The 26,136-nt window shown below is 55.3% G+C and overlaps 2 protein-coding genes across 7 annotated transcripts in view; one reads left to right on the top strand and one right to left on the bottom strand.

Annotated features, from left to right (window-relative positions):
• TPCN1 (two pore segment channel 1) overlaps window positions 1–26,136 on the top strand; it is a 51,293-nt gene that overhangs the window by 14,344 nt on the left and 10,813 nt on the right. The window contains exons 3-15 of the mRNA XM_028147265.2: window positions 10,691–10,818; window positions 13,783–13,959; window positions 14,395–14,508; window positions 15,817–15,947; window positions 16,806–16,894; window positions 18,564–18,598; window positions 19,132–19,190; window positions 19,446–19,545; window positions 21,685–21,801; window positions 22,279–22,403; window positions 23,219–23,267; window positions 24,181–24,244; window positions 25,144–25,188. Of these exons, the coding sequence (XP_028003066.2) occupies window positions 10,691–10,818; window positions 13,783–13,959; window positions 14,395–14,508; window positions 15,817–15,947; window positions 16,806–16,894; window positions 18,564–18,598; window positions 19,132–19,190; window positions 19,446–19,545; window positions 21,685–21,801; window positions 22,279–22,403; window positions 23,219–23,267; window positions 24,181–24,244; window positions 25,144–25,188 (1,233 nt within the window). The remainder of the gene's footprint in view (window positions 1–10,690; window positions 10,819–13,782; window positions 13,960–14,394; window positions 14,509–15,816; window positions 15,948–16,805; window positions 16,895–18,563; window positions 18,599–19,131; window positions 19,191–19,445; window positions 19,546–21,684; window positions 21,802–22,278; window positions 22,404–23,218; window positions 23,268–24,180; window positions 24,245–25,143; window positions 25,189–26,136) is intronic.
• SLC8B1 (solute carrier family 8 member B1) overlaps window positions 20,825–26,136 on the bottom strand; it is a 40,759-nt gene continuing 35,447 nt past the window's right edge. For 2 of the 6 annotated variants that reach the window (XM_054712412.1, XM_054712413.1), the window contains 2 exons: window positions 21,396–21,422; window positions 20,847–20,944 (listed from right to left, as the gene is read on the bottom strand). In XM_054712412.1, coding sequence (XP_054568387.1) covers window positions 20,914–20,944; window positions 21,396–21,422 — 58 coding nt within the window. In that variant the 3' untranslated portion in view covers window positions 20,847–20,913. Of the gene's footprint in view, window positions 20,945–21,395; window positions 21,471–26,095; window positions 26,124–26,136 lie in introns of those variants that run through there. The other 4 variants (XM_054712415.1, XM_054712416.1, XM_054712417.1 and 1 more) reach the window with 4 other exon arrangements.

Here is a 26,136-nt window from a genome sequence, read left to right as displayed (position 1 = left end):
TGAGCCAAACCAGCTAGGGCAGATTGGGTTTTTATTTTTATTTTTTCTTATTCTTTTAGCTCTTGCTGGAAATCAGCTCGGGCGGAGTGAGCTGGGCTCCCTGCTGGCTAATGGCTTGGAGACACTCCAAGCTGCCGGATGCCTTGGCTTTTACTTGTGAGTGGTCGTCGATAAACGTGATGTCTTCCCTCTGTGACTCTCAAGGGTCCCCTCTGATCACGGGCTTGGCTGTGCACGCTTGGCTGGCCTGCCTCGCTGTCCGGAGTCACAGCTTTCACTGTGCACCCCGTAGCCGGACGGGTCGCCTCGATGGGGCCCAGGTTGTAACAGAACCAAAGCGCCCGCAGCCTCCAGGCACGCTGGCTCACGTCATTTCGGGCTGTTTCCTTTTGGGCCAGACAGTCCTGGCATGTGTCCGGCTCACAGATCTGGAGATCAGGAGGCTTGGGAGAATTCTCAGGTGGTTAGAAATGTGCGTGTGGCCCTGGCCGGTGTTGGCCAGTGGTTAGAGCATCGGCCTGTGCACTGGAGGGTCTCGTGTTTGATTGCCAGTCAAGGGCACGTACTTGGGTTGCCAGTTCAGGGTGCGTTCAGGAGGCAACCCTTCGATGTGTCTCTCTCACATCCATGTTTCTCTCCTCCTCCCACCTCCCTTCCATTTTCTCTCTAAAAATCAATGGGAAAAAATAGCCTCCCTCCACAGGTGAGGATTAGAAAATAAAAACACGACAAAAAGAAATGTGCGTGTGTTGGGGGCGTGATTCCGTCTGCTGATAACTCCACAGCACTCTCCCGTTTCTTCAGTCTCTGGCTTGCCGGCATCACCTCTTGGTAGCTGTGCAACCTTGAATGAGGAGCTGAGCTTCCATTTCTTCCTGATTTCAGTTTCGTCATCTGTGAAATGGGGATAAGAATGTTTCCATTCAGGGCTGCCATAAAGATGAAATGGGACATGCTCATAGACCATGGGCCTCTGCTTAAGAAACGTTAGCTGGGTTTTGCATTTTCTTAAGGATCTGGTTGTGGCAAGTGGGGGACGGACACGTTCACGCCCTTGGCCGCCTGTGCACTGCAGAGATAAGAGCTCCAGCAGCCGCAGCGTCTGCCCCTTCTTTAAGATGGTCTCTCTTGTATCTTTCTTCATTGGCGGTGCCTCTTTTGGGCTGCCTTCCGCCCTCGATGGAAGGGGAAACTGAGGATAAGGAAGAGAAGGCTGAGCCCAGCGCAGGCGTTCAGGCCCCTGCCGGCTCCTCTGGGAGCGGCACCAGCCCGGCGAGCCCAGGTCCCAGGAGAAGTGGCGTGTCCCGGCCCTCAAGCTCTCTGGGATGTAGACTTCCTCCCAACTGTCACTTCCCCAAGGGCCTGTGCCTTCTTGTCGCTGCTCTTCTGAGCAGAGCTGCTTGCTGTGGCAGCAGATCCAGATGCTGGGGCGTGGCCAGTGCTCGGTGCGCCTAGCCAGGCCCAGGGCCCGGGCCCTCCCCCGCCTCTCCCCTCCCCCCCACCCTGTGGTAGGGGCTGGAACAGTCTTCTGATCTGAGCCAAGAGGACAGCATCAGCTGACACGTCAGTAGCCTGCATGAAGCATGTGGCTCGCAGCCAGCCTCGTTCCTCTAGCACTGCTGGTCTGCTGACCCCGGCAAGGGCCCGGGGGTAGGGTGGGGGTGCCTGTATGCAGTGAAAAATGCCTTTCATCTCCGTTTGCTCCTCCGCCGCTCCCGTCCCGGTCCCTGTGTGCTCCACAATTAGCATTTGTGCTGCTTCCGAGTGAATACGGACAGATGTTCACGCAGGTGCTGCACTCTTCACTGGGTAAACAGAGTGGAGTTCGCATGCCTCTGCGTGCGTGCGTGTGTGTGTGTGTGTGTGTGTGTGTGTGTGTGTGACGCGTAGGGCCTTTGAGATGTGCCTAGTCTTTACATATGTTTCCTCTTTTCAAATTATCTGAAGCACTCTGCACATGGTAGGTGCTCGATAAATGCTGTGCGATGGGTGTTGGGTTGGAGTGAGAACCTTTTGTTTTCATTATAAACCCAGCGGCACAGGAGTGGGGAGTACAATTGCAAGTGAAACCTTGAGATTCACAGACCAGAGAAGGTAGAAATCGGGTCCTGCCTCGCCACGAAGCTACCTGTAAACCAGTGTTCTCTCTGCCTGGGCCAAAGGCGGGTGGAGAGGGTGCCAGGACATGGTTCTTCGTGCAAAGGGCGGTGAGAAGGATTCTACGATAGAAATGACCTCAGTGGCCCCATAAATGTGACTCACCGTGGCTCCCCCGGGAAGAGGAACTTGCATTTTTGCCGGAGCAGGATGTTTGTAGATGGGGTTACCATGTTAACCAAGACTGACCACCTTGGCTAGGTGGTCAGCATGCCCCACCGTTAGGACCCATTGGTTCAAGTTCCATAACGTGGCTTACAGCCGCCTGCGGCTCCTGCAGGTGGGAGAAGAGGGTGGGTGCTTGGGCGGCCTGGGCTTGAACCCCAGCTTGGCCACATCCTTGCTCTGTGACCTTAGGCAAATCACTCGGCCTCTCTGGGCCTTCGTTTCCCCTTCCGTAAACTGGAGAGGATAACAGCACCTGCTTCATCGGGCTTTTGACCCTGAGAACTCTGTTTGGGGCACATACAGTGCTGAGTGTGAGCTGTAGTTCTTGGTATCGGCCTGATCTCTGGCTCTTTAAGCTTCAGGATTATGGAACCTTCTGGATTATGGAACCCACACATGCCCTGCTGTTTGCTTCTCTGTGCTTTATGCATGATCTTTCCATTTCTGGAATGTAGACCCACCCCATCCTCATCCACCCGGTGACACCTCTTCATCCTTCAAAAGCCTACGCAGACATCACCCGTGAATCCCTCCCTGCCCCTGCCCAGCAGCCCTGGAGGGTAGCTGCTGTAACGAACACATGACTTTAATGCACCGGAATCACGTTCCTTCTTTCGCCTCCTGAGAGTGAACCCCGTGAGAACAAGAATTCATGGTTAACTTTTCAAAAAAAAAAAAAAATCCAACACCTAGCACAATGCCTGGTATACAGTAGGTGCTGAATAAAGGTCTCTTCAAATTAAACCATGTTTGTTTGCATCTGGAAAGTCAGCCTTTGTGAACTTCACCCACCCCCCTCTTCCCTCCCCCAAATTACGCATGATTTCTTAAGACTGCAGAGTTGCTCTCAAGGTCATGTCGTAACCTCAGGATGGGAGGTTTCTGTGTGGCCTGTGTGGGGTGGACACCTGGGGCAGTAATCACCACCGTAGACCATTAAGGGGTGCTCATTTTCCCAGCCCTCCTGCCTCTCTGTTCATCTCCTTAGTTACGGCTCTCAACTTGCCAGCCAGTTCAAGTTCACGGACAGCCTTCTAGTATCTACAGAGAATCCCTCTGGATTTGGCCACTTAGATCCCTGTCAGCTGGCCAGAAACAAAGCTGGAGGTGGCACCGGGCATTATCCCATTATCCTGGCCGGTTCCAAACCGGACCCCCTCCTCCTCGAACAGCGCTTGACCCATGGGACCGGCCTGGGTGAGCTTTTCGTTTTTCCTTTCCGCCTCTGGCTTAAGCCTCTGGCAGGATGGGTTTTGGGCTTGAGTCCAGCGATTCAACCGGGAGGGCTCTGTGCCAGCTCTCGCCTTTTGGAGGTCTGTATCCTGGCTCGGGGCTCTGCCTGGGTTTGCAGCCTTTAGTAATGTGTGTGGATAATCTGGGTCTGCTTCCCACCCCATCTTGCAGCCAGTCCCCAGCAAGGGCAGGCCTGGGCAGGGGGAACGTGCGCTCTGCTCTCTTTCGGCAAAGTGGCTCTTGCCCGATTTTTGTCTGCGGGCCTTGGCAGGGTCAGCCGGCACAGGCAGTGCGGCGACGCCGCGCCTGGAAACTCATCAGCGTCACTCTGGTTCATTTCCTCCCCTCTTCCAGCGTTTTCCCAGGGAGTGGGGCTCTCAGCGACAACTGGCGAACGGTTGGGCGGTTGCTCGTTGTCATTCTGGCGGGCACCGGTTTCCGGAGGGCTCCAAGTGCTTTGTGGGTATTGGCATTTGTTTCTGCCGTGCCCGGGGCACAGTTGGCGCCGGTCCCAGTTAATGGATGAAGAAACTGAGGCTCTGGGGGTTAGATGGTGAACCGGGGGAGGGAAGGGGTACAGCTGGGAGTGAACTTGGGTGAACAGGGCAACCTTTTGTCTTGAAGAGGATGTGCAGGAGTGTGTGTGTGTGTGTGTGTGTGTGTGTGTGTGTGTGTGTGTTTGAGAATGCGCGAGGTTGGTTGCAGGCATTTAGGAGAGAGAATGAAAGGGAGTGAGGATTGCATGGGGGTCGGGTCCTCGGTGTAAACCTTCCCAGAACAATCATGGCCTTGCATTCTTTCTGATCAGAGCTGCCTCCCGTGAGGAAGGAGCTCGTGGGCCTTTTATCCAAAGCGGCCTCCTGCCTCAAGCCCCAAAGGAAGGCCCGGTGGTTACCCCGCCCAGCAGATCCTGCCCTGTTGGGAGGGAGTGGGTCACAGAAGCCCTCCCTCCGCCTGCCCTTCCCTCTCCTCCCTGGTGCAGCTTTATGGCCGGCATATGGAAACTGTTTCTATTTACCCAGCACCCCCAGGATGCGGCTGCACACTGTGCTCCAGCGAACGGAAACCCTGGATTCCCCGCAGGGCCGTTGCAGAGGCTGCATGCAAAGCAGCCAGCTGTTTTGCAGGGAGCGTCTGGGCCTGTTACATCAGCGTTGCCATCTGTGCAAACAGGTCATCCTGGTGTGTCGGCCTGCGCTCTGGATGGGGAGCTGCTCTCAGACGCAGAGGCAGAGTTTCTGTAACTGTTTTGTATCCGCACGCCTGTCCTTCAGGGCTGGTTTTCCGGGCCTGTTTTCTGCCAGTGATTTTAGTTCACCTCCCTGGGCCGATTGCCGGGATTCGGGGAGAGTAGTTTAGGGGTAGACGTTGCATAAGGTCTACGGATCTGAAAAGGCTGCCGACTGGTTCTCACCGGAACGCTCTCTGCCCAGGGCACCAGGGGTGCAGAACGAGATGTTTCCTCCAGGGAACTTTCCCCGGAGGCGCGTGTGGGAGCTTCCTGGTTGCCAAGAGTGTTCCTGGTCAGCCTCCTCTGGCCCTTTGGGAACTGGTGAGCAGAGAAACTGGCTTCTGAGACCCGGGCAGACGGCTTCCCCCACCCTCCTGCCTGCTGCGTGTCTTCTCCCTTCTTCCCTCCGGTCCCGGCCCAGCTGCCGAGGCGGAAATGCCGAGGCCGGGGCCGGCCGGCCTCTTCCTGGAGGAGGCAGTGGAGGGCCAGCTCCCCGCCCGCCCCGCGGTGAGGTCATCCTGTCTCCTGGAGCGGGGCCTTGGCGGTCTGCCTCCACCTCGCCTTTCCAGCTCTCCTGGCAGAACCCACCCTGCCCTGGGTAAGGACGGTGGCAAAGTCCCAGGTCCCACATGCTCATTCTCACGTGGTCTCTCATGATCGCCAGTGTGAGGGCCGGCCCAGCCCACAGGATGGGGCTGGCCCTGGGGTGAGAGCTCACCTGCCCGCTTTGGTGGCCAGGATTCTTTCCGAGCAGGGGACGCTCCCGAAGATGCAGACCCCAGTCATTTACCCGGGGACCTTTACTCCCCGGAAGTGCAGATTCGGCCCAGGTGGGCAGTTGATCAGGGCAGGTAGGTGCTAACAGTCACTGAGCTCTGAGCTTCCCAGGCAGACGACCCGGGCAGGCCCAGTGGGCCTCAGCGTGGGGACAGACCATCCCCTGGGACGTCATGCCCAGTGGTGACCAGGAACGGGGAGCCCCTCACAGCTCTCACTTCCTGCTTTGAGGGAGTTCATTCTGAGGAAGTCCCTGAGATCGGTTCCCCAGTGAGCAGGGCCTTGTGCCCCGGACACCCCCACCTGAACTCCAGGCCACCGTCAAGTGGCCCCCTTACCTCTGATGGCCCCCTTGAGCCCCCTGCCTTCCTCTCTTTTACGGACCATAATTGTCCCTTCCCTCTGGGAGGCGGCTAAGCCTTTAAGCGTTCCTTCTAACGGCAGCAATAAAGCACTGGGAGTTGGAGCGTGTCCATCGCCTCTCCAGCCTGGGAAGTGGGGAACAGCGAAGGGGGCAGGGAATGAGGACCCCCCGCAGCGCCCCCGCCCCCCCCCCTTGCCATGCACTCAGAGTGCCGCTGGACTTGGCCACAAGGCCACCGCCTCTGCTTGAGGCTGCCATGAAAGGAAAGGGAGGGACCGGGGCCCCCTGCCTTCCACGGTGCCCTTTCAACAGCCCCTACATGCGCTGCCCAGCCGCTGGGGCCCGAAGGCGGCTCTTTGAAATCACCTGCGGCTCCTGAATAGCCCCTTGGCCGCCCTGTCCTCCCTTGCCACCTAGGGCCTTTCAGCCCTCTCCCCACACAAGAGCCACAAGCAAGCTGATCGGCTTTGCCTTTGGGACCTGGTCAGCAAGCCAAGGTCTGTGTTCTGAGCAAGTGCAGGGTGAATGGCGAGAAGCTGCGGACAAAGGCCACCCTGGAGGGGACAGCTCCCCATCCTTCCCCTTGGCAGTTCCCGCCTTCGTTTTCCTTTCTTTCCTTTCTGTCTTTTTTAAGGCTCTGCTCTGAATTACTCTTATACAGCATAGTCGCTCTTCAGCAGGTCCTTAAAAGATGATCTTTAGAAAATACAGACAGATCACGCCAAGCCCCTTATATGGCCCTCGGGCACCCCTACTGCACCCTGGCTGGGCACCGGGCTCTGGTGGCCACCCCTGCTGTGCCCTCCGGCCACTGGCCATCTCTAAGTGTCCCATGGGAGTGTGCTTCTGGAATCTGTGGAGCAAGGGCTTCCCTTTCAGATCTGTGTGGTGAGCACTGGTTGCATCATGCCTGACACTGCTCTGGGCTCTCAGGACACCTCGGTGAACAAGACAAAAGTCCCTGCCCTCAGGGGCCTGCCATTCCAGGCAGGGAAGCTGGCTCTAATGCACTGTGGGGGGGGGGGGGTTCAACCCCAGGAGAAAGCAGAGAGCAGCGTGAGGGCGACAGAGGGTGCTGGGCATGTGACTTCCAGAGAGGCCAAAGGCGGTTCCTGAGAGGACGATGTTCGGGGGGATCCTGGGAGATGGGGAAGGAGGCCAGTTAAAGACCTGGGGAAGGGCCGGGGAACAGTAAGCACTGGCAAAGTGAGGCTAATGTCCACGGCATCTGCACCAGCTCATCACCCGCCCGCCCGGCACGGTCGTTAACTGTACCTGGGCCGCCGGCTGCTGTGTCTGGGCCGCCGGCCCCGCTGCCTGTGTGAAGGCCGCGGAGGCCGGGGCGCGGGCACATGAGGGGGCAGCACTGTCCAGCTGGCTGCCTGTGGCTGCTCCTACCTCCGCGTCACTTTTGGCCCATGCCTCCCTGGTCCCGTGAGCAGATCGAGGAAGGCGGTTTGACCTTCTCTCTCCGCCTGGGGCTTAGTTCTCTTAGACCTGGGCACTGGGGTCGGAGTGGGGGATGCTGGCCTTGCGTAGAGAAGGGCCAGCAGCACCAAGTGCAGGCGGCAGCCAGGTGTCCCTCCTCCTACTCTAGCTCCGTTTTCAGTGCTTCTGCTGCTAATTTTTGCTCCTTTTGGCACTGCCCTGTCACCTTTTCTGGTTTCCAGTTCTTGAGAGGCACGTGGCTTCCTGCTTAGGAGCTACCCAGCCTAGACGGCCTCCCAGCCCCGCGTCTCGCTAGCCACATGGCTTCTGCGAGGGACTTAGCCTTTGCCCTTCTGCACCTTCCTTCTCTCAAGTCCGAGGTGGGGTTAATCATAACCTTCTTCTTAGGACTGTTGTGAGAATTCGATAGGTTGATGGGTATGAGGTGCTTAGATATGCATGTTATCTATCTATCTATCTATATAAAAGCCTAAATGACCGGCCAACTGGGACCGTCGGTAGCTATGACGCACACTGACCAGCAGGGGGCAGATGCTCAACGCAGGAGAGGAAACCACAGGCATGGAAACATGGAACAGACTGATGAATCTCAGAGGGGAGGGGGGAAGGGGGAGGACGGGAAGGGATTAACCAAAGATCTTATATGCATACTAGAGCAGCAGTCTCCAGCCGGTGGTCCGTGGACCACTGGTGGTCCATGGGGTCCGAAAGGTTGGCGACTGCTGTACTAGAGGCCTGGTGCACAGTGCCCTCTCGCAATCCGGGACCCCTCGGGGGATTATTGGAGAGCCGGGTTCGGCCCGATCCCCGCAGGCCAGGCCGAGGGACCCCACTGGTGCACGAATCTGTGCACCGGGCCTCTAGTTGCTATATAATAAACCACTCCAGATCATAGTGCCTTATGATAACAACCTCATTTACTTTGCCCATGAACCTGCAGTTGGGGTGGGGTTTGGGAGGGGCAGCTTCTCTGCTGCCCACACTGTCCGTCTGGACACTTGACTGGAGCAGAGATGGCTCGTTCAACTGACGGACGAGTTGGTGTTGCCTGTGGGCCTGGAGCTCAGCTGGGCTGTGGCCGAGGGACCTTGGTCCTCCTCGTGGGCCTCTCCACCGGCTGCGTGGGCTTCCTCAACGTGGTTCCAAGAGCAAGGGCCCAAGAGCAAAAGGTGGAAGTAGCCCGGCCAGTGTGGCTCAGTGGTTGAGCATCGACCCATGAACCAGGAGGTCACAGGTTTGATTCCTGGTCTGGGCACATGCCTGGGTTGCAGGTTCAATCCCCAGTAAGGGGCGTACAGGATGCAGGTGATCTGTGATTCTCTCTCATTGGTTTTTCTATCTTTCTATCCCTCTCACTTCCCCTCTCACTAAAAATCAATAAAAACATTTTTTTTTTAAAGTTGAACTAGCCGAAACCAGTTTGGCTCAGTGGATAGAGCGTCAGCTTGCGGACTCAAGGGTCCCAGGTTCGATTCCGGTCAAGGGCATGTACCTTGGTTGTGGGCACATCCCCAGTAGGGAGTGTGCAAGAGGCAACTGATCGATGTTTCTCTCTCCTCGATGTTTCTAACTCTCTATCCCTCTCTCTTCCTCTCTGTAAAAAAATCAATAAAATATATTTAAAAAAAAAAAAAAAAAGTTGAACTAGCCTTAGAAGTCAGAAGCGTCACATCTTCCGTCCTGTTGGTCAAAGTAGTCACAGAGACTCCCTAGTTTCGAGGAGCAGAGGCACAGACTCCACCTCTTTGTAGGGAAGGTTCCAGAAGAGCAGGGGGTACTAAAGGGAATACTGTGGCTGCCTTTGGAAAATAAAATCTGCCACGGAATAGATCTGAAATGGGATTCTTCATCCTCGTGTAGGGGGTGATTAGGAGTGTGGATCATGGGGAACCATGTCTCGTCATAGATGTTCTTCCTCGATGTTTCTTGGTGTCACTGCTGACCCGTGTCAGTGGAGACACTTGAGAGTTGTGACAGCAGGTATAAGTATAAAAGGGTCTTTATGGGCGCCGGTTCTGGAAACGCTCAGAGGTAGATTGCAGGCAGAGCCAAGGCTGCAGCTCGGGGCACCTGTGTCACCGTTTTGTTCTCCATTGGCGTCCTTCTCGGGCAGGCTTTCCCCACGTGGTGGCCGAGGCAGCTGCCTGCAGCAACCGGGAGAGAGCCCCTCCTTCCTCACTGGCCCAGGACGAGTCCCAGTTTCACCCCTCGGGGCCGGGCGTGGGGCAGCACCGCTGCCTGAACCAGCCTGTCAGGGGAGGTGAGGGGCTCTCACTGCACCTGGGCCCCCTGCCTGGGAGCCAGGGGTGGAGTCAGCCAGAGACGAAGAATGTTTTCCAAAGGCCGATGGGGCAGGGCAGGAAAGGGCGTGGGGTCAGCACACAGAAGCCACAGATGACCCCGCACCAAGGAACAAATCCAGTTATTTTTGTTGTTAATCTTCACCCGAGGGTATCTTCCTTGGACTTTTAGAGACTGGAAGGGAGAGACACAGAGAGAGAAGCATTGATGTGAGAGAGACACATCGATTGGTTGCCTCCTGCACCCCCCCTGACCAGGGCCGGGGATCGAACCTGCAACCTAGGCACTTGCTATTGACTGGAATCGAATCCAGGATCCTTCAATCCACAGGCCAACATTCTAACCACTGAGCCAAACTGGCTAGGGCCAAATCCAATTATTTTTCTTTCTTTTTTTAAATATATTTTGATTGATTTCAGAGAGAAAGGGAGAGGAAAGGAGAGAGGGAGAAACATCAGTGATGAGAGAAAATCATGGATTGGCTGCCTCCTGCATTCCCCACACTGGGGATTGAGCCCGCAACCTGGGCATGTGCCCCGATCAGGAATCGAACCGTGACCTCCTGGTTCATAGGTTGGCGCTCAACCACTGCGCCACGCCAGCCGGGCAGTTATTTTTCATTTTCGACTTAGAATATTAACACACTTCCAAAAGCCAAAAGTAAACAAAAAGTTGGAGTGATACTTCTAACCCGTGTCCCACCTCTCCTGTAGGTAACCGATTTCACTGAGTTCTAACTGCTCTTCCTCTTTTTCTTTTCTGTAAAGATGAGTGGGTAGCTGTATGTTTTCGTTTCCTCCCTTTTTTTTACACCAAAGACGCTTGTGCTCTTTTGTACTTGCTTTTTCACTTAACAAGAGAAGGAAAAATATTGTTTCCTAGCCATACTGGTGCACGGAGCGGAGATTGACACATAAATGATGTCTGAGCACGCGAGGCCCTTCCTTCTGGTGCGGTGTGTCTGTCCTCTTCCTGGGCTGTTTGTGAAGCTCTCTCCTCTTCCAATGCAGATGGAGGCAGCTACGCCGTCCACGGCTCCCAGGCCTCCAGCCTGAGCTCAGAGGGCGAGAGTTTCCCCTCGAGCCCCACTGGACACAACTGGGAGATGAATTACCAAGAGGCGGCCATCTACCTCCAGGTGAGCATCTCTGGGCCAGGACCTGGCCCTTCTTGGTGGGGTGGGGAGGCGGGGCTCTGTTGGATGCCCAGGAATTCAGTTCCGGCTTCGGTTCTCTGTGCGTGAGCCTCTCGCCTTATGGTGGGGAGAGCCAGCCTGATGGTGCCTGGATGTACGTGGGCTCGTCAGGTGACCCCAGCTTGCGGCTCCACCTGCCCCCGAGGCTCCCTGAGTCCAAAGCCACCCACCTAGTAGGTTGCAGAGCGCAGATGTAAACTTTATCTAGCCTCCAAGTGATGTTCTTTCTTCTATACATTGTTGCCTCATTTCTATACGCTACCACGTGTATGCACTTGAAAATGAGCCGTGTAGTTGTGGGGAAAGAGGTTACAAAACAGGACTTGTATGATCATTGTTGTATAACATTTATGTGTATACACACACACACACACACACACACACACTCAAACCCATATATAGCTGTTTATATAGATACTAGAGGCCCAATGCACGAAATTCGTGCAAGAGTAGGCCTTCCTTCTGCTGGCTGCCAGCACTGGCTTCCCTCCAGCACCCGGGACCCAGGCTTCCCTCGCAGCCCGGCTTCATCTGGAAGGTCATCCGGAAGGACGTCCAGTTTAATTAGCATATTACGCTTTTATTATTATAGATGTACTAGTATATAGCTACAGATACCTGTATGTGTGTGTGTGTGTGTTTGCACAGACACCCATTCGCATCTGGAAAGTTGTTTATCTCAGTATTAAAGTTGATTATATTTAGCTGATGGAGTTTTTACAACCTTATAATCCTGTGTAGTATTTGAATGATTTTTACCCAAAATGCACCTTTAAAAAAAAGAAGAGAGCAGAACTGCCATCTCCATGAGCAGCATTTGGGGCTGTTTCTGGAGGGTGGGCTGAGCTGCAGCGCAGACCCTGCCCAGGTGGCGGGTGTACTGGGGTCATCGGCCCCTTGCTGCTTTGAGGCTGCCTGGTCCCCGCAGTTTCTTCTCTTCCCAGAGTTCAGCTGTCAGCTCCGTCCCCTTGGGAGCCGGGTGTGAGCGGTCACAGTGCCTCCGAGGTGGTTCTTGTTTGCTGTGTGGACTTCTCCTCAGGGAGCGGAGAGTGGAGGCCTGGACGTCACGTGGAACTGGCCGCCTTCTTGTTTTTCTTAATCTCCTTCACGATCAGCAGCCAGGAAACAAGGCCCTTGTTCTCTCTCCTTGGGGTCTGGCTCAGAACCCAGTGACCCGGGTCGTATTTCACTCCGTGCTCATTGGTGGTGACCTCAGCCTCCACCTCCTCGGTGGCCGTTCCAAGTCCTAGAGTTCAGCTCGAGCCCCCCTGTCAGTGGTTTCTTCTAGTCGGACCCTCATTGCTGGCTGCTTGTGGGGAGAAATCTCCCAGGAAATGCATTTTTTAGTAATCCAAACCAGAAGCTTCCAGGCCACCGTGGGTGTCCGCGGCCACGGGGCAGTGTGAAACCCACAGCTCTGAGCTGATCACAGGCCGGAGCCCGGCCTGCCGCCTGCCCTGGGTGTGACCGCCGGCGTGTCTGTTCCCTCTGTGGACCTGCCCCTGTCCAGCCTGTGGTTTGCCTTTATGTTTTGGTGCTGAGGGTAGTGACGTATCCAGCTTCAGGAAGCGACTTCTTCAAAGCTACTCGGCAAACCACAGTCAAGGCCAGCGCTCCCCGCCTCCCAGCTGCTGGGTGGATGGTCGCCGAGCGGGGCTGGCGCCTGGAGAAGTGATCTCTTGCAAAACGGTTCATCCTACCGCACATCTATTAAACACCTACTGTGTGCACCAGACGCCGTCCCAGGTGTCTTCCCGGACCCCCGTGAGGAAGGGGAGCGCCGTCGCGCTGACAGCTGAGGAGGGTGTAGCCCAGGGAGGAGTGGGGAAGCCCGTGCTCGCTGACCCCAGGACTCCCCGCTCAGCTCTTTACATTCTTTTTTTTTTTTTTTTTTTTAATATATTTTATTGATTTTTACAGAGAGGAAGAGAGAGGGATAGAGAGTTAGAAACATCAATCAGCTGCCTCTTGCACAAACCCTACTGGGGATGTGCCCGCAACCAAGGTACATGCCCTTGACCGGAATCGAACCTGGGACCTTTCAGTCCGCAGGCTGACGCTCTATCCACTGAGCCAAACCGGTTTCGGCAAGCTCTTCACATTCTACAGACATTGCTGAGCGGGAGCACTTGGCCTCCAGGGACCAGTTGTGCCCAGTTCTCTACTTTCTCGGGACCTTTTTTAAAAAAAAGCATCTTTATTGATTTCAGAGAGGAAGGAGAGAGAGAGAGAAACATCAATGATGATGGAGCATCATCAATCGGCTGCCTCCTGCACGCCCCTCCTCTCCTCCTCTACTAGAGATTTAGTCTGCAACCCGGGCATGTGCCCTCGCCGGGAATCGAACCTGATTCATAGGTTGACGCTCAACCACTGAGCCACTCTGGCCGGGCTGGGCCTTTTTGTTGTTGTTGTTAATCCTCATCTGAGAATGTTTCTTCCATTGATTTTTAGAGAGTAGAAGGGACGGGGAGAGACAGAGAGAGAGAGCAACATTGATGTGAGAGAGCAGTTGTTTCCTCCTGCACACACCCTGACCAGGGCCGGGATTGAGGCTGCAACTGAGATGGGTGCCCGTGACTGGAAATCGAACCCACGACCTTCAGTCCACGGGCCGACACCCTAACCACTGAGCCAAACCGGCTAGGGCCCTCTGGACCTTTTATTCTTTGATTCCTCCACGTGGTTTTTAGGAATCAGCAAGTCTTTTAAGCCCCATCAGCAGGCCAGGGCAAGACTTAACTGGTGCACGGTTTTGTGGCCATAAGACTTTTGAATTTCCATCGTCTTCCGTCTCTGGCCTGAACCTCCTCTTACCCGCCAGGCCCTCCCTCTCGCCCTGGCCCACGGCGCGGCCTTGGTGCTGTGCCTCAGAGGCTCTCTGCCCCGTGGCTCTTGTTTCCACAGGAAGGCGAGAATAACGACAAGTTCTTCACCCACCCCAAGAATGCCAAAGCGCTGGCGGCCTACCTCTTCGCACACAACCACCTCTTCTACCTGATGGAGCTGGCCACGGCCCTGCTGCTGCTGCTGCTGTCGCTGTGCGAGGCCCCTGCCGTCCCCGCGCTCCGCCTCGGCATCTACGTGAGTGTCCCGATGGCTGGGAGCCGCTGCTCCCTGGGGGCAAGCGCCAGGAACCTCCCGTGGGCTAACGCAAGCTTAAGCTTAAAAGGGAACATTCTGGAAGGGCAGAGAGTGCGAATGGATTGAAAACAGCCCCTGGGAGGCCCTAGAGGCCTCAGGAGCGGCAGTGACTCGCTGGTCCTCTTGGGGTCCCCGTGGAGCGAAGGCACTTTCCTCACTCAGTCCGACTGATTCTGTTCGCTCGCTCGGAAATGCCAGGGGGTGCCATCTGATGGCCTCACTTGGGACCGGCGGCCACACCTCGGCGCCAGGTGGGCAGCACACCTGACGGCAGTCCCTCCCACTCTTTCCAGCCTCAGAGGAGAGGCGGTCGGGGCGATGGCCAGCGGGAGGACGGGCCCGGCGATGCCATATCTCCGCACCCTGTGGTTGCAGGTCCACGCGACCCTGGAGCTGTTCGCCCTGATGGTGGTCGTCTTCGAACTCTGCATGAAGTTGCGGTGGCTGGGCCTCCACACCTTCGTCCGGCATAAGCGGACCATGGTCAAGGTGGCGTGTCCGTCTCCTGACAGCATTTTCTCCCCTGGCACCTTCAACCCCGTCTCTTCCCTTTAAATCCCCCGGCGCTCGGAAGTGTAACCCGGGGTCCCCACCATTTCTGTGCCCCAGCCTCGCAGAGCCGTGCTCCGAGGTCGCGGTCATGGTCATGCTGACGGCAGCTAGTGTGATTCGGAATTTGCGGTGCCGAGCACGGGCGCGGTAACCCTCGCGGGAGATGCATTCCCATTCCTAGTTCACATCCAGCCACAGCAGAGAATGGGATCTAATCCCAGCGAGAATGGGAGTCAAACCCAGGTCCGGCTGGCCTCCAAGCCCACGCTGATCTGTAACCAGCATCGGACACGTTCTCTCTGCTGCAGAGAGGGGCACAGTAGGAGTGTGTAACCAGCATCAGACACGTTCTCTCTGCTGCAGAGAGGGGCACAGTAGGAGTGTGTCAGAGTGGCACTTTGCAGTGTAAAAGGATGCACAGTTGTCCAGGGAAAGTGCCCGAGGAACGGAAGAGCAGGGTGTGCTTCGGACCCACCCCAGAGGTCCTCCCGGTGCACGTCAGCAGCGCCGGAGCCAGGGTTGGTAGGCCAGGCCGGGCACAGTGGCAGGGTTTGTTTGTTTGTTTTTGTTTTTAAGAAATAAAGGAGCGGGGAGACAGAGAGAAACATGAATGTGAGAGACATCGATTGGTTGCTTCCCACACTCTGACCAGGGGTTTGAGCCTAGGTACGTGCCCTTGACCGGAATCGAACCTGGGACCCTCCCGTCTCCAGGCCAACACTCTTTTCACTGAGCCAAACTGGCTAGGGCAGTTTTTTGTGTGTTTTTTAAAATATGTTTTTATTGATTTCAGAGAGAGGAAGGGAGAGGGAGAGAGAGAGAGAAAAATCAATGATGAGAGAGAATCATTGATCGGCTGCCTCCTGCATGCCCCCCTACTGGGGATCGATCCCACAACCTCCGCATGTGCCCTGACCAGGAATCAAACCGTGACCTCCTGGTTCATGGGTCGACACTCCACCACTGAGCCACACCAGCCAGGCTGAGTGTCAGAGTTGCTCAGTGAATACCCTCTGAGATGCTGCTGGGAGCATTGCCCTCTGGGTCATTCTCCTGCGACCACACACCTGTGCCACAGCCCGGGCCCTTCCCCAGGGGCTGCTGGATGTTGGGGGCGGGCGCTGGAGAAAAGGGATGGGCCTCTCGGGACCTGGGTGGGCGTTCCTCAGCGAGCCCTGAGCTCAGGGTATTCGGGAGGGGTCTGGGCGGAGGAGCTGATGCTGCTCTCTGCCCGTCCGCCCCCAGACCTCCGTGCTGGTGGTGCAGTTCATCGAGGCCATCGTGGTGCTGGTGCGGCAGACGTCCCACATGCGGGTGACCCGGGCGCTGCGCTGCATTTTCCTGGTGGACTGTCGGTACTGCGGTGGCGTCCGGCGGTAAGGCCTGGGGGAGGAGCTGCTCAGAGAGTCGCTATCCTGGCCTGGCCTGGACCCCTGGGCCAGTGGAGCAGGACTCAGTGAGTCAAGTAGCCATAAGATCCATCCTGCCCGTCGGTAGAGTCTGACTAAGCACGCTCGCCTCCCTCTGCCTCTCGGCCCCACAGAGAGGAAGGCTCTTCCTCCTGAAGTTTAGGTGTCCCGACTCCAGGCCTGCGTCCCAGCTTTCTGGGCCTGGCTCCTCTCCAAGCACATTATCTGCCCCAGCACAGCAGCAGCAGCAGCGCTCAGAGCAGGCAGCTTGGCTAAAGGTCCACGTGGCTCACAGGCTGTCCTGGTGCCTCCCCGAGACCGGGGCACTGCACTCGAGCACACCGTCAGCCTAGAGTTAGACTGAGCTTTGAGATCCATCTGGAGAATCCATTGGCTGGGGGACTGTTGATAAGAGTGGGCTGGCAATTCGTTTTCTGTGCATCCTCAACACAGGACACAAGTGTCCTAGGACCAGGTGGCCCCGAGCTGTCTCCATGCACCCCACTTCTCGGGGAAGCGACCTCTGCACCGAGTCCGTGCCCTCAGCCTTCTGCTTCCCCTCCCTCTCTCAGGGGGCACTCCCCACTGACCCTGCAGGCAGGAGGAGGGGGTGTCTGTGCTGCACCTGCCTCCCTTCTCCCTGTCACCACTGAGTGCAGGTCCTGCAGGATAGCAAGCCGGGGCGCAAGGGGGTTAGTGTTCTGAGTCAGGAGCACCAGACCCGGGTCCCCATGAGCACGTATTCCCCTGAGGAGTCCCGACCACACTCCTCGGGCCCACCCCGGGCTGCGCCTCATCCCCCCTGACCCCCTCCTGTCTCCCCAGCAACCTTCGGCAGATCTTCCAGTCCCTGCCTCCCTTCATGGACATCCTGCTGCTGCTGCTCTTCTTCATGGTCATCTTCGCCATCCTCGGTGAGTTCCCTGTGCCCGGGACCACGCGGTCTCCAAAAGCAAAGTCGCCGTGGGAGGAAAACTTACTTTGATAGTTTTGGAAATTCAGAAAGGCTTTACAAGTGATATAAACAGCCCTAGCTGGGTTGTTCAGTGGTTAGACCATTGGCCCGCAGATTGAAGGGTCATGGGTTCGATTCCGGTCAAGGGCATGAACCTCGGTTGTAGGTTACAGGCTTGATCCCAGGTTGGGGCGCATGTGGGAGGCAACCAATCGATGTGTCTCTCTCATATCGATGTTTCTCTCTCTGCCTCTCCTCCCTTCCACTCTCTTTAGAAATCAATGGGAAAATATTCTCGGGTGAGGATTAGCAAAAAAACAATGAACAAAAACCAAATGATATAAACACCCAGGGACTCCAGCTTAGGAAATGAAGAGTTAGAAATAAAATGGAACCCCCTTTGTAGCCTTTCATGACCTCCATTTTCCCCCCAGAGGTGCCTGCGTCCTAGGCTTAGCATTGCTACTCATGTCTGTATAGTTTCACTTTATGTTTATGTTTCCTGAGCAGCACCTATGTTCTATTTATTGCTTTGCATATTCAAAATAGTTGTGTAAATGGTTACGTAATGTGGTGTCCCCTTCTGCACGGTGCTCTTTGCTCAACACTAGGCATGTGACGTTTATTCATGTTGATGTATGCAGATGTCACGTGTTCATCTTCACAGGAGTGTAGTGAATGTGCCCAGATTTATTTATCTGTTCTCTTGTTGGTGGGCATTTTCCACTATCACAAGCCACACGGCAGTGAACACTCATGAGTTTCCTGGCAGACACGTGTGAGACTTTACCCTGCGGCACGTGGAGGGTTAGGGTCTGTGCACATCAGCATCACTAGATATAAGAGCAAGATCACGTCTTTCTAACCCCGAGGAGGCCTTGCCTCTTAGATAAGGCCGAGTATGAGTGCGGCACCCCCATGCAGACACAGGGCTCCGCCAGCAGCGGTCCCAGCACGCGATGAGGAAGCTGAGGTCCCTCCTCGAGTCCTGGCGTGGCACAGCCAGTGGCCCTTAGTACTCTGGCTCTAAGGCCAGCCCCTGCTTCCGTGACTGATATGTCCCGAGCTTCTGGCTCCCATTCCACCTCCCCTCCACCTTCTCGGTGGCAATTTGTGCTCCAAGGCGGCTGACTTCCCCTGAGGGCAGACTTTCCCACTTTTCCCACAGGGTTTCAAGGACTCAGGGGGATAGCCCATTCCAAAGGAGGAAGTGAGTGCCGTTCCCACCCCAGGTTCCTTGGCTCTAGGGAAACAATGGAGTCCCTTCGGAATTATTACTTGGCCGTCACATTCTCAAAACCAGAGGTCTGGATTCCAAATCCAGCCAATGCATGAGTTTTGTTTGGTCTGAAAATTTTGAGCCAGCATTTAAAAATCAGATTTTTATACAAAATGACAGATTGCCAACCTTTTTAATACTACACTTGATGGTACTCAGGCAACATTTTCCAATAGCTGCAGTTACCCAGTGCCTGGGAGCACCTGCTCCCTTTATTTCAGAGCATGTGTTCCCCAGAGTGCCGCAGTCCCCTCCACTCCCTATTGTCTCCCTCCGCGCACTGCTCTCATTTACGTGTATCGGTCCAGTCCTTTGACATCTTTTCCATCTGTTTTCTGCTACCTTCCAGGTTTCTACTTGTTCTCCCCTAATCCTTCAGACCCCGTAAGTAATCACCATGTTTTGTCCGTTTCTTCCTTTATGTGAGGCCATTCCCCTCTGACAAGGTGGCTGGGCTGACTCCCTAGCTACATTAGGGAGGGAGGCCTGCCTGGCTTCGCATCATAGCTGACGGCCCCTGAAAGTCCCCGTCACCCCGATTTGAGCCGTTTTCCTTCCCTGCGCGCTAAGGGGCGTGGTTTCCTACAGTGAGAGTCATATTTCCAAGATCAGATTTGGAACTTGGGGACGTTTTGGTGGAGGTCACAGTGAAGGAGGTCCAAGCTAATTGTGCAAACGTGATTTTCTGGAAGAAAAGTCCCAAGAGTCACTTGTCTGCTTCTGCCAGAAGCGTGGAGCTCAGGAAAGCAGAGTCCTTACTCCAGTTTGCTCATCCCTCAGGGATCCCGTGGGAGGAGGCAGAGTGGGTGGGGCGGGGCGGGGCGGGCAGGGCGCTCCGGGGGCCCATTGCAGGCTGGCCCAGGCTGCCGTGTGCCCTCCGGCTGGCCAGCATGTCCTTCTGCCTCTTTCCCCAACAGTACTTCAGCACCCTGGAGAGCAGCATAGTCAGTCTGTTCGTCCTCCTGACCACAGCCAAGTGAGTGTGGGCTCTGCTCTGGCCGCTGCCCTCAGCTAGTGCCCAGGGTCTTCCCAGCCCAGGACATTACCTATCTCAGCCCAGACAGTGCTCGGGGCACTGGGAGGAATGGGAGTGGCCTGGTGACTCGGAGCCCGTGAGCTGAGAGCCGGGACGGTGGGGTGGGGTGGGGCTGGGAAGGCAGAAAAGAGAGATGTCCTTAGAGAAGATGGAGGCGGGCAGACAGGGCCCCCGGGCAATGCTCTGCAAATGCAGTTTCCCAGACGTGATGATGCCTTCCTACTCCCGGAACCCCTGGTCCTGCGTCTTCTTCATCGTGTACCTCTCCATCGAGCTGTACTTCATCATGAACCTGGTGAGTGACTGTGTCTCGTCTCCGCTGGGGCAGCCGGCACAGTGCTGGGTGCCATGGGCATGGAAAAGGAGGCACCACGTCGGCAGGGGCCGGGGGTGCCAGACTAGTCAGGTGTGGTGTGGGGACCAGCGTGGCAGCCTCCCTGGGTTATTCCCGTCATTGCTGCTGATGGTGCTGATGTCTGAGCCAAGGCTCCCGGGACCTGTTCATTCTCGCCGCAGACGTGTAATAACTGTTAAAGCTGGCACTGAGTAGCCTGACCCAGGCACCGTGCAAGGCGGGTTAAATGATTTAACACAACAACCCTGGAGGCCCCATTATGATCCTCAGTGTGTAGATGGGGAACTGAGGGTCGGGTGGACAGAGTGACAGGCCCACGGCTGCGCAGCTCGGGGTGGCCAGGCGAGCTGGTGTGATTTCAAGCCCTGCTCTGAACCGCTCGGTCCTTCGGCACCTACGTCCGGGAGTATCTCGCGTATTTCCACCCCATTTATCACGAACCACTGGAAATTCCAGTACAGGACACACTGTCAGGAGAAGGGGAAGTCCCCGTGCTCACTGGGACTTGGGAGGCATTCGAGGAGGCGCGGCTGGCCACCAGGCATGTTCCTGCCATCAGCCAATCACGGTTAGGCAGGTGCCAAGACCACACGTCGGCACCAGAATTACCAGGGAGAGGCTCTTACTCATCTTGTATTTTTATGCTTCTGAGGAGCATTCTCACACCAGGCGTCACAGCCAGGCCCGGGATAGAATAGATGACACTTTCTTGCCCTAGCCAGTTTGGCTCAGTGGATAGAGCATCGGCCCACGGAGTGAAGGGTTTTGGGTTCGATTCTGGTCAAGGGCATGTACCTTGGTTGCAGGCTTGACCCCCAGCCTCAGGGCATGCAGAGAGTAACCAGTCGATGTTTCTCACACATTGATGTTTCTCTCTCTGTCCCCCTCCCTTTCGCTCTCTCTAAAACACAATGGAAAAATATCCGCAGGTGAGGATTAGGAAAAAGAAGAAAGGAGCAGACATGTGAAATCTAAAAGTGTGAGGTCTTAAAAAGGAAAACATTTTTTAATTCCTCAAAACCAAAAAGAAATATGTTAGCTATCTTCATACACATTACAGTTCTTATATACTGTCCTTAGTTTAGAATCATAACAACGTATTATGTGTAATTGATTTAATTTGTTGTGAAAATCCGGGGTAGGTAGTCTGTGAACCACAGCCTGCTGGCCAAAGCCTGCACTTGTAAATAAAGTTTTATTGGCACACAGCCACGCCCATTAGAGTCTGCATCCTCTGTGGCTGATTTCATGCTGCAACTGCAGAGACCATCTGGCCTTCAGAGCCTGCAATAGTTGTTGTCTGGCTCTTTATGGAAAGGTTTGCTGACCTTTTCTTGACCTAAAGGAAAAAAGTTGGAGGGGGGCGCCATTTGAAGGAGTAGAAAGGACAGGAGAATTTCCCTCAAAATATTTTTGAAAGAAAAAGAAAGTGCTTCCAAAAAGGCTTCTTTCAGATTCGGCTCCCGCCCTCCCCGCGCCCTCTGGTGATGCAGGCTGTGTTGTGACTAAGCTGACCTTGGAATCGGGCAGTTCCAGAATGTTGTGCCCTCTAGGAAGGCCTCCTGTTCCCCTGATGCCTGGGGCCAGTGCACGAAGCTGCCACTCACCAGGACGGGGAACAAGGGGGCGAGGGGAGGCAGCCTCCACCATGCTGATGCCCCTCCGAGCTCCGAGGCCAGGAGGGCAGAGGATGGACACACACTCCCAGGCCTTTGGCCATCGGCCACCGGCCACCAGACTGAGCTGATGGGGCATCGAGCCCTGCATGCCCTTCCCTGCTTCCTTCTCACCTTATGAAACTGCCAGTCAGGGACGAGCTGTGGGTGAAGTACCCGGGGAAATGGAATAACAATGTTTTCGTGTGTCTGAAGAGAGAAAATTTACAAGTGGCGATACATGGCCTTCCTCTTTGACTTGGAGACAAACTCCTGCCCCCCCAAGGGCAGGCAGCAGGGTCACCCCTCCCCCTCCCTGGGTCTGGGGGGTGTGGGAGAGCGCTCTCTGGAGGCAGAGGGTACACTCCCAACCCCTCGAGGTCCCACCGCGCAAGGGAGCCAGGTCTCTGCTCTTCCCTCACAGCTTCTGGCCGTGGTGTTCGACACCTTCAACGACATCGAGAAACGCAAGTTCAAGTCTTTGCTGTTGCATAAGCGAACCGCCATCCAGCACGCCTATCGCCTGCTCGTCAGCCAGCGGGTAGGGGTGTGGGGGCTGGGCTGGGAGGGGTTTGGTTCCTAGTCCCCCTCCCTTGCTCTGGGCAGCCCTAAGCATGGCAGGTCAGCAGCTTTAGAAACAGGAGTCCTTGTGCGCTGGGCGTGGCTCAGTGGTTGAATGTTGACCTGTGAACCTACAGGTCCCCGGTTAGATTCCCGGTCAGGGCACTTGCCTGGGTTGTGGGCTGAATCCCTAGTAGGGGCGTGCAGGAGGCAGCCAGTCAATGTTTCTCTCTCATCAATGTTTCTGTCTCTCTGTCCCTCTCTCTTCCTATCTCTCTAAAATCAATAAAAACATATTTTAAAAAGAAAAATAAAGCAGGGGTCCCTTGGGAGGATGAGAAGGAGCCAGGCACCCGGGATCCAGGCCGTGCTGGGCAGCCGAGTAGTCGCCCCCAAGGGAGGAGGCAGTGGGCTCTGCCTTTTCCTGTGTTGACACTGCGTCCTTCCTCTCCCCCAGAGGCCTGTGGGCATCTCCTACCGGCAGTTTGAAGGCCTGATGCGCTTCTACAAGCCCCGGATGAATGCCTGGGAGCGCTACCTGACTTTCAAGGCCCTGAATCAGAGCAACACCCCTCTGCTCAGGTAAGAGTGCCGGCCAGGTGGGGGCGCTGTGGCCACGGAGGTATTCAGGGGAGGGAGCTGGAGCGGCCAAGGCACCAGGAGGTGGGTGGGCAAGGAGCCTGTTAGAGGCTTTAGTTTTCGTCAGGATTCTCTCTGCAAGTGACAAAAGTCCCACCCAAATTTAATTCAGGCTGACTTGACAAAAAGTGGAATATATTGGATCATAAAGTAGACTGACCCAGCTGCTCACCTTTGAGCTAAGAATGAAAGGGGTTGTTGCATATGAGCAGGTCCACAGAGGGGTGTTGGCGTATGCACGCGCACATATGCGCGCACACGCACACATATGCAGGCATGCGCACACGCACATGCACACCACGGCGCAGCCTTTGAGATTTCCAGGGCAGTCTCGACCTTCTAGATGGCTGACGACCGAACCCTTCTTTTCAGTTTGAGAAGAAGCAGGCCAGCTGCAGATATGAGAGTGAGCGAGTTCTGTTTGGGCTGAACTCTCAGCCCATTTGTCCCATTAAGTTCTCTGCTAACGGAGGCTCAGCCCCGTCCATGTAAGCGTTATAGTGATTCAGGGGGCCTGAGGCTGTCACTCAGTCAGACTGAGAGGATTAAGTATTCATAGGGCCTGGGGGAAGGTCAGAATGCCTGCAGGGGAGGTTCCTCCTCCCCCACTTACATGCTGGGCCTCCCAGCTGTCCCCTCCCCCTTTCAACCTTCCCCCTTTAAAGGTGACCACAGGCAGGCGAGGGACAGAAGTAAAGCTCAGTGGGAGCGTTCTGATTTTTTAAAATTTACTTTGCCTTCTCATGTTGCTATGACAGCCTGAAGGACTTTTATGATATCTATGAAGTCACCGCCTTGAAGTGGAAGGTAAGACCAGAGGGAGCAGGTGGACAGCTCCACGGGGGGAAGAGGCCCAGAGGCACCCGAGGGCCAGTTCTTTTTTTATTTTTTAAATATATTTTTATTGATTTCAGAGAGGAAGGCAGAGGGAGAGAGAGAAACATCAGTGATGAGAGAGAATCATTGATCAGCTGCCTCCTGCACGCCCCACACTGGGGACCGAGCCCACAACCTGGGCACGTGCCCTGACTGGGAATCGAACCGTGACCTCCCTGAGCTCAACCACTGAGCCACCGTGGCCTGGCTGAGGCCCAATTCCTGCCTGGCTGGAACAACACCTCAGTTCTGGTCACTTCAGGGACACCAGGTGGCCCAGGCCCCCCACCTGCCTTTACACGTGTAATACAGTGTCCTGGCCCCATTAGCCACCCTGTGACTTCGAGCCACTTATCTGACTCTTTTTTTTTTTTAATATATATTTTATTGATTTATTACAGTGAGGAAGAGAGAGGGATAGAGAGTTAGAAACATCGATGAGAAACATCGACCAGCTGCCTCTTGCACACCCCCTACTGGGGATGTGCCCGCAACCAAGGTACATGCCCTTGACCGGAATCGAACCTGGGACCTTTCAGTCCACAGGCCGACGCTCTATCCATTGAGCCAAACCGGTTTCGGCCTTATCTGACTCTTGCCAGGTCGTCGCACCCGGGAAATGGGCTCACAGTAGTTCTGACCTCCAGTTATTTTCAGGACGTTATAAAATAAGGCACATGCGTGGCCCATGGAAGTGCTCAGTGGCCGTTGGCTGGCCTTATTGGTACTTAGATCCCGGAGTGTTCTTCCTGTTCCCCAAGTTAGAGCCGGGTGAGCAGGCAGGGACCGTGGCCGCCTGGCCCTCAGGGTCAGGTCCTCATCCCTGGCCCTGTCTCCTGGGCAGGCGAAGAAGAACAGAGAGCACTGGTTCGATGAGCTTCCCAGGACAGCCTTCCTCATCTTCAAAGGTAAGGTTCCCCCGGAGATGTGTCGTGGCAGCAGGAGCGGGTGATTCCCCAGCAGGGACGTAAGTGTTGGGGACCAGGGAGGAAATTGGCAACGTCAAAACCAAACCAAAAGGCATCTGTGGAATATCCAGTTCATTAAACGAAGTTTACCAAGTCTGATCGCCTGAAGGAAATCTCCCACCCAGAAATAACCACGTTCATGTTCTGGTGTGTTCCTTTCTGACGTTAGCTGCCTTTTCTGCACATTTGAAAACTGTGGGACTGCAGTATGTATTCTGTTCTGAATCCTGCCCTTTTATCGGCTGGTGTATTTTGCCCACCCCCCTGTGGCAGGGTGTATACCCAGTGTACGTGATCCCTTGCGCAGTATAAGATTCAACCATTTTACATCGGAGTGCCCGTATTGTTTACCTAACAGTCCCCCCTTCACTTAATGCCAGTTTGGAAGTTCTACGAGGGGGTGTGAGCCCACAGGGAGTTTCTCGTGTAGAAAGCCCGAAGCCTGGGTCTGGGCCGCCACGAACACGAGTAACGATGGGATGGCCTTGTTTGTGATTTCTCCCACCGCTGGGGCGCTGGGCGCAGGGTTTTCCGTTCTGCTGGGATGGTGGTTCCTCAGGTGGATGAGGAAATGGTCCCAGGCCGAGGCCTGCAGGGTTGTAGGTTTCAGCAGTGGCAGCAACGCCGTGTTCCGTTCTGTCCCGGCCCGGGTCGCCCAGACTGTCCCCAGAGCAGCTGTGGTCCGTGCCGTTGTGTCTGAGTGTCCCCGGGGGACAGGCCCTTCCGTTTTCACCCCTGGACGTAGACACCCTGGTTGCTGACGCGCATGCACTGTGGAGTCGGGGAGCGCGTGCTTGCCCAGGAAGACTTCAATGCTAATATTTCCTCTCTTCCGACAGGAGTTAACATCCTGGTGAAGTCCAAAGCCTTTCAGTATTTCATGTGTAAGTGCGACCCATGCAGCTCTGGGCCCCTGCTCCCGGGGCTCACTCCTCCAGAGGGGGGGAGGCCGGAGATCAGTCCTGCAGTCGCCGTGTGAACTGTTCATCATAGAAAGTTCCAGGGACGTCCACGTGCCCGGCACCCAGCGGAGGCAGTTACCGCCCCGGGGCCAGTCTTCCTTGTACATCTGCGCCCTCACTCGCTCTCTATACCCTTAGACCCGGAGTTTTGGAAACAAATTCCAGAACCACAGAGTGTGATGGGTGGATAAGTCACTTGGGCCTTTTTAATCTGTGGGTTCCTCCTCCGTCCCTCTTCTCCCTCCTGCACTGTGTAGTTGAAGGAACAGGACTGTTCCTCTTTCAGTCTTGTTTGTGTTTGTTTTTGCATATCCTCCGTGACTTATTTCCGGTAACTTTACATCCTGTCACCTCCCCCAATGGGTACCTTTTTTTTAAATTTTTTTAATATATTTTATTGATTTTTTACAGAGAGGAAGAGGGAGAGAGAGAGAGTTAGAAACATCGATGCGAGAGAAACATCGATCAGCTGCCTCCTGCCCACCCCCCACTGGGGATGTGCCCGCAACCAAGGCACATGCCCTTGACTGGAATCGAACCCGGGACCCTTCAGTCCGCAGGCCGACGCTCTATCCACTGAGCCAAACCGGTTTCGGCGCCAATGGGTACCTTTTATCATGGCTTATCCATCCATGTTTTAACAACTCTGAATAGGTGCATACGTATGCATATATCTCTGTCTTCAGGAAACGAAAGCATACTTTACACACTTCTTTTTTGGTTACCAGTAAATCCTGGAGACCGAGCCACAGTGATATATAGAGATGTCCCCCCTTTATTTTTATAGTTGATAGGACACTTTTTTTTTTTTTTAATCTTCACCCAAGGATATGTTTTCTTACTGATATTTAGAGAAACTGGAAGGGAGAG

The sequence above is a fragment of the Eptesicus fuscus genome, chromosome 23 (assembly GCF_027574615.1).
Source record: "Eptesicus fuscus isolate TK198812 chromosome 23, DD_ASM_mEF_20220401, whole genome shotgun sequence".
Lineage (NCBI taxonomy): Eukaryota > Metazoa > Chordata > Mammalia > Chiroptera > Vespertilionidae > Eptesicus > Eptesicus fuscus.
This window is presented reverse-complemented; position numbering and strand designations above follow the sequence as displayed.